We start from the raw sequence: 7,271 nt of genomic DNA, 5'->3' as shown, positions 1-7,271 counted from the left end.
GCAGCCAAGAGTCCGAACAATGGGCTGAGGGGTTCCTGGGCAACTGGTGCAAATTTGGTCCTGGATCGGGATGTCCCAGCGCTTCCCTGGCAAGGGGAGACGAGGTCTGGGGTGGCCAGGGTGTTCTCCCAACGCTGGTTTTGGGGCAAAACAGCGGACAAGCCGGTGCAGGATTGCAGCTGGTCATGGAGATGAAGACGGCTACCGCCAGGCAGCGCAGCGGCGTGGGAAACCAGCCTGGGCGCCCGCCTCGGAGCTTGTTCTTTGGGATGGCGGGTTTGGTTGGTAACGGGCGCTGTGCCGCAGTTTGGCATTTCTGCGAGAGACCTGACTAAGTGCAGCATGACATTTCTGATGGAAAAGCCAGCTTTCTAGACTAGCACGAATACAAATGTCAAATCAATTAACGACTTAGCTCGCTGACAGTGGCTGTCAGCAGGGCCGTCACCTGGGGATGGTTTAGGCGGGGGTCTGCGGGGCTTGGTAGCAGGCCTGGCGCTGTTCAAACATCTCCTCCACGATGTGGAAGGCCGTAGCGTAAAATGTGACATCAGGGCTGCCACGTGGAAGGATACGGCCTGGTCGGTAAGCTGGGTCCAGGCAAATGCAATGAGGTTTTACTACATCCAAGTCCAAAGCTATCGATGGGTCGGCAAGGAGCATGGGTCGTGCCTCCGGGACGGGGAGCTGCGCCCGCGCCCAGGACTGCCGGCTGCGCGGGGGCCCGCGCTCCGCGGTGCTGCGAGACGCGCGCGAGGAGGGGGCAGCGATGGGACTCATCCCGGGGCCGTGCTGGAGCGCTGTCGCACGGTAAAGCGGAGCAGAAAGGAGCCGCACAACGGTTCGAAGGACTGGGGGAAACCTGCCTCGGCGAGAGGGCCTCAATGAGCCGTGTCCACACAGCCGCAGGAGACTGGGGCTTGGTTCGTGTGCAAGCGCCTTCCTGGGGAGAAAACAGAAAAAAACGGGTGCTAACGAGCCCTTAGACTGGGTGGACCGTACGGAGGACGAGGGCTGGAGGCCGAGGCTGGACAAAGCACGGCGGTGACAAGACGGGGGATTGCCGCTGGGACGCGTCACCGAGCAAAGTCTCCAGATCGAGACGGGTTAAAGAGTAGCTTGTGCAGACACGGTGCGAACAACGCCCGTCCTCCCGCGGGGCTGCTCCGACTCCCCGGTGTCTGCATCCCGTGGCCCCAGCACGTCGGGCTGGGCTGCGTTCGGACCGCCCGGGACCCTGGCAGGGCCTGGGGCTGAGTTTTAGATGCCGGGTCCGGGAGGTGTGTGGGGGGGTCGTGTCTCCTGCACCCCCACCCCCCTTGTCCGATACAGCCCTGGACCGCACGGGCTCACGTCTTGTTTGGCAGCTGGTGCCCTCCGTGCCCCGTGCCAGCAGCCGCCCCGTGGCTCAGCAACACCCAATGGCAGTTTTGGCCGTGAACACAACAGCTTTGTGGTTTTGAGCCTGGAAAGCCTCAGGCGCGATGGAGGCAGAGCTGGCAGGGGTTCAGCTGCAGGGTGTGGCGGCTTCGATGGGCAGGTGACGGCTGTGTCTGCGCCTGGAAGGATTCGTGGTGGCCCGAGCGGAGCCACTGCCCTGGGTGTGCTGTGCGCCCACAGCTCGGGCTGCAGCCGTCGCTCTGCCCTGCGCGGTCCCGCTGCCTCCTTGGCCTGGCCCAGGGGTGGCTGCGCGGTCTCTCCGGCCCACTCCTTGGCTGCAGACTCCTGCTTGCTGGTGGCTGCTCTGTCCCCTCTGGGTCCCCGCCTCGTACCTGACTGGCTCCAGCTGTTTGCCAGATGCACGCGGTAGGGATGCTGGTGGTGGGGATGCTCGTGCGGTAGGGATGGGCGTGGTAGGGAGGCGTGCGGTAGGGATGGTGGCGGTGGTGACGTGAGAGTGACACAATTTGCCCTCTCCCAGGAACGAGCCCGTCAGCTGGAAAGCAGCAGCAGCCTCTCCCCTCCCGGACCTGCGCTTCCTCGCTGCGGGGTATCGAGTGTCCGGACAGCTGTGAAAGTGCTGAGGTCTGGAGCAGGGCGGGTGGGAAACTGGCCCCCTCGCTCCCCGGTTCTAGGAATTTACCGCGGCATAAACAAGGCAAATATAACCCCGAGACACAAACAGGGCCATGTGCCCCGTGTCCCCACCCTCTGCGCGCTGCCAGGCGCGTCGCGTTCCCAGCAGCTTCGCTTTTCGAGGTAAACAGTCGGCGAACGGCCACAAATAACTGTAGTCCCCGAGAGCGTCCCGCGGTGCTGCTGGAGCACCAGTTTGCGTATCTGCCCAGCCCCTGCGCCGGGGGAGCCTGGTTGCATCGGCCTCGCAGCTAGGGAAACTGAGGCACGAAGCCCGTGGCCAGCCAGGGCCGGGACAGCAGCGGGGCCAGGCTGACTGGGTTGCGGTCTCGCGCCCGTGACCTGGCAGCCGTGTGCGTGGCTGCGACGGGCCGGGAGCTCGGTGCTGGCGTGCTGTCGGGTTCACGGAGCGAGCTGTTGCCCTGGGAAACCAGAGACGGGTGTTTGTCAGGAAGGCTGACATTTACTGCAGCTAACAGCCTCTCTCCCGGCTGTGCTCGCCGGCTGCGTGTGGGCCAGGCAGGCGGCTGGGAAACCGGGAAGGGCGACCTGTAAAAACAGTGTTAAAAATCAGTCGTTGAGCTGCAGCGTGGTGGCCACGGACAGGGGCCTGGGAGGGCTGGCCGTGCGCGCGGGGCCGGGGCAGAGCGAGGGACACTTGCAGAACAGCCCAGGACGTGGTTCCCCCTGCCTGGTGCAAGCTGGGGCCCTGTCGCGCTCCCTTGCACGGTGCAGGCTCTGGCCCGCGTCCTCCGGGCTGGCGCCCGTGGCAGAGCCAGCGTGGACGATGGAGCCCGGGGCTCTCTGGGCAGGGCCGGTGTCCGCGTGCACCGTGGAGCCGGAGCTGCCGCTTCTGCATAAGCCGTAAAAACAGGGGTCCTGGCCTTGCCGTGCTGACCTTGCTGCAAGGCCGGGGCCACGCTCCTTGGGGGGCAGCCCTGCTCTGCGGTCCCAAGGCCCCCGCACGGGGCTGCAGGGCTGGGGGCTGAGAGCACAACCACAGAGGCACAGAGCGCAGGGCTTCGCCTGTCGCATCCTGCCTGGGTAAACCCCCCGAGGAGCAGCGCGTCCAGCCCAGGCTGCAAAAGGCCCTCCTGCTCCCAGGCTCGGGAGCCGCGGCCAGGCCGGAGCTCCGGTCCGTGCACAGCCACGCGCCTCTGGTGCCCTCGTGTGGCACAGGCGTGGAGCACCGAACAGCCGCCGTCCCCTGCTGTCTCCCCTCCCCTCGCGTGAAAGCCCAGGGGCAAGAGGGCTGTTGTGCTGCCGAGGTCACGGAGGCCTGCCTGCTTGGACCGGGTTCAGGTGTCCAGCTGCCAGACGTGGCCGTGGATAAGCTGCAGGGGACAGTCCCTGCCCCGGGCAGATAGCCCGAGGACAGTGCCTGAGAGCAGTGGCGTCGAGGGCCTTCCGGGTCCCACGTGGTCCCACAGAGGAGTTTCTGGTCTTGGCTCTCCCGGGCGTGATCCTCCAGCCCCCGGCACGCGCCTGCCACGGCACGTGGCCGGGCTGCCCTGGGGCGCCAGGAGGACGGCGCCCTCCACGCTAGCGATGCCCTGCACTGCAAGCACGCGAGAGGAGCTGGCGGCTCCGTGGCTGCGCCGCCGGGGCAGCTGTTCATCTCCGTGCATCGGCGCAGCTCCCTGCTGCCGGCCCATCCGTGGCGGGGACACGAGTGCCTGGTCCCGAGAGGGGCGCGGGGCTGCGTGCTGGCTCAAGCCCACCCCTCGCCTGTCTCTCCCTGCACCGTTCGCAAGTGCCCCGAAATCCAGGGGCACAGGAGACGGACGGGCCGGCGGCTCTGGGACCGCCTGATGACGGGTGATAGGACTCGGTGCGGGTGACATTTCTGCGCCACGGCGACGAGACGGAGAGGGTCACAGGGCTGCTGGCTCCCCCGGGCCGGAGGGGGACCGGGAGCAGAGCGGTGGACTCGCTACGCGGGGGCCGTGGGAGCCGAGCCGGGGTGGAGCGCACGCCTGCGTCTGGCAGGACTCGGAGGAGCTGGTTTCTTGTCTTTCCCTTTGCCGTCCGGCAGCGGAAGACGCTCCAAGCTCGGGCTGAGGTGTTGAAGGCTGCTGCCTGCCCAGAGCACGTGGAAACCCCGTGTCCTGAACAGGAAAACACCTCAAAGCTCGGAGCCAGTCTCGGCTGCCTCGGGGCGGCGCGGAGGCATTTGCATTGCAGCTGGCCTGCGGCAGCCCGGAGCCCAGCTCTGCGGGGCACGAGGCGGAGGAGGGAGCGGGGATTCTGCGAGGCTGGCGCGGAGCGGGCGCTGGTCGGGCTGCAGAAGCGGAGGCAGGGGCAGAAGCAGTTGGGGCGTCCAGGACAGATGCTCCGTGGGCGGACGTCGCACAGGCGTGTCGCTGCCGCTCTTGCGGTGCGCTCAGCTCGGAGCCGCTTGATGTTTATCTCCTGGCAAACAAGTGAGGTTTTGCTGGTTGGCACACGCCGATACCCTGCTCTCCACCGCCTTCCTCCCCTGTCCTACATCTCCCCAGGCCTGCATGCAAGCCTTAGGGCACGTGCCCGAGCTCTCGGCTGGGAGGACCTGGCTCCGTCCGCGGGAGAGGCAGGCGTCTGGAGGCCAGCCCACGCTCACTTGAACCTTTAGCCCCTGCTGAGGCTGCCCCGGTGGGAGGCCTGCTGGCAGCAAGCCGGGCTCTGCCCCCAGCACGTCGCCCGCAGGCCCGGTAATGCAGCCGGGCGGTTCCTGCAGGAGTCGCTTGCAAGGCCTTGGGGAACAGGCGGGGGGCGGGGGGCAGGCGACCCGCGCCTGGCCGGGCTCTGCACGAAGGCTGCCTGCGGGTGGGCGGTGGGTGCCGCGGGGAGGCTCCTTCCAGGGGCAGCATCCTTCCCTCTGGGCGGGGGCAATCGGCGCCTGGGTTGAGGGGGTTGACCTGGCTCGGGGCAGCGGGGCTCATCGCACGTCTCTTCTCTGGGGCCGTCCCGGCTGTCCCTGCTGGCGCCTCTGCAGCTCTCGGTAGCTGCATTTGGGCCCCCACGCACCCCTGGAGGTTGCTGGGTTGCAGATGCCTCGCTTCTGCGCTAAGCACGCGCTGCCAGGGGGCAAGCGAGCCGCCCTGCTCCCGCCCCGGGGTCCCGGGCTTCGGGGCCGCCCAAAAGGACCCTTGTGCCAGCCGAACTGAAGTGCCACGTAGCTGCTCGGGCAGAAGCAGCTCCCAGCCCCAAGGGAGATTTGTGGTTCTCGAGCTACGAAGCGGCGGGGGTGGTGGTGGTGGTGAGGGGAAATCAGGGCAAGTGACTGCCGATGGCAGCTCTGCACCGAAAGGCCTTGGAGAAGCAGTGAGAAAGCGAGCAGTTTATCTCGGTGTCACGCCAGGAAGCGAGGAGATGACGGCGCGCTGATAGGTTTCTGAACTTGCCGCTGCCGCGCTGATCTGGGTGAGTGGGCGTGAGTCGCGCCGCGCTGCGCCGGCTGCCTGGCTCGGGAGGCAGCTCTCCCCGGCCGCGTTGGTGCCCCGTCGTGCCCCTGCCCCTGCCCCTGCCCCCGCCGCCGCAGGCAGTGCCCTAATTCAGTCACGGGAGCTGAGAAGAGCAGAGGCCCAGGCGAGCGGTGGCGGGAGGGGAGGAGCAAGGGTGATGTCGGAGCCACGGCCGCAACTTTCCTCTCGTGCCCCAGCCGGGCGAGGCCTCCAGCTCTGCCCGGAGCCCCCCCGTCACGCGCTGGGCTGTGCTCGCGTAGCTGGCGACTGGGAGCGTCTCTGTCTCCAGTCCCACTTACCCGAAGAACGCAGCGGTGCCGGCCCGGACCCCGCCGGGCAGTGGGATGGGGAGGAGCGAAGCTAGGCCAGCTTGCACCGTCGGGCAGCTCCTGACCCGGCTGCATTGCAATACACGTGCCTCGTGTTGGCAGGGCAATGCGGTTTGGCCCGCGGAGGTCTCATCCCAAGAGCTAGCTGCCTCTGCCCCTCCAGGAAACTCTGCGCACAGAGAAACACCGTCTCTCTGTTCTTCCCAACAAAGCCCTTGTGTGTGGCCGCTCTGAGCCTGGAGCCAAGCCACACGCGCGCCCCCGCGCCAGCCTGGGTGCTCCAAGGCAGCCCTGATGCGACCGCTGTCGTGCCCGGACTCGGCAGGGTTGCGGGGGGCCGAGGGCTCCCTGCTCAGGCCCCACTGAGCACGTCCAGCCGAGGTCTTGAGGCCGTCGCTGCGGAGCGGCCAGCCTCAGTTTCCCCTGGCCTCGCACAAGCTGCAGACGCTCGCTGCACATTCAGCAGGGCCAGGAACGGCACCGCCGCTCTGGGGCCAGAGCGCGCGTCTTCCAGGAAAGGCAGCGCCTCTCCGAGGCCAGAGCGCAGGGCCCTCGCTCTTCAGAGCTTGTTTCGGTTTCAACCTAAACCTGCAGCCTCCCCACCCCGGTGCGGGGCGCTACCAGCGCCTGGGCTGGAGCGGGCACAGGCTCTGGGGGGACACGTTGCTCCTTCCTGCGCGTGGCTCCCGGGCTGCGCCGAGGTCTGACCACGCAGCGCCAGCCTTCCCGAGTGCGGCGCCCGGGGACAGGGCTTGGCATGGGCAGGCAGGAGGCTGAAACGCAGAGCCCAGGGCCAGGAGCGCTCGGGGTTCCCGCTGGGCGCTGGGCATGTGACCGTGCCTGGCTGCGAGGAGCCTCCGGGCTGGGCAAGGAAAGGGCCTGGAGCGGCGGGCGGCAGCGGGACCCTCCGGGGAGCGGGGTGGGTTGTGGCAGCGCATTGCTCCCGGGTGTCTGTGCCAGGCATCGAGACCTGCCAGAGAAAGTCCCTGCACCAAATGGCTCTGCGAAGCGGTGCGACGGGTGTGTTTCCTAGGGCTGTGCGGTGCACGTGTACCGAGGCAGGGGGCAAGGCGGCGCTGGCCGGGTTTGGGGTCCATGGGGCACGTGGGGCCTGTCTTGCTAAAGGTTTCGTGTTGGGTTTCCACGTGCTCCTCTCATCTCGCTCTTCCAGCCCAGGAACAACCCGGGTCACTTCAGCGATGGGCAGGGGAGGGGGGCGCAGAGAGGAGAGTACATATCCATGGACACGTGTTTAATGTCCACCCGTGGCCACATGCTCAGGAACAGCCCTGGAAAGCCCGATGGGCTCGAGCAGCGGGCCCAGACCCGCCGGCATCGCGTGCCCAAGACAGCGGCCGTCGCGCGCGGAGCCTGCTTGCCCCTCCTGCCCCGCGGCGGCTCGCCGGGGGGCCGCCCCCCACCC

At 67.6% G+C, this 7,271-nt stretch overlaps 1 protein-coding gene across 1 annotated transcript in view; it reads right to left on the bottom strand.

Moving 5' to 3' along the window:
• Positions 1–881: 881 nt before the first annotated feature.
• Positions 882–7,271, bottom strand: part of IL12RB1 (interleukin 12 receptor subunit beta 1) — a 17,219-nt gene continuing 10,829 nt past the window's right edge. The window contains exon 17 of the mRNA XM_025210329.1: positions 882–943. Within this exon, the coding sequence (XP_025066114.1) occupies positions 882–943 (62 nt within the window). The remainder of the gene's footprint in view (positions 944–7,271) is intronic.

Source organism: Alligator sinensis, unplaced genomic scaffold (assembly GCF_000455745.1).
Source record: "Alligator sinensis unplaced genomic scaffold, ASM45574v1 scaffold1354_1, whole genome shotgun sequence".
In the NCBI taxonomy this organism is placed as follows: Eukaryota; Metazoa; Chordata; order Crocodylia; family Alligatoridae; genus Alligator; species Alligator sinensis.
The sequence above is the reverse complement of the archived record's forward strand: the minus strand, read 5'-3'. Positions and strand labels throughout refer to the sequence as shown.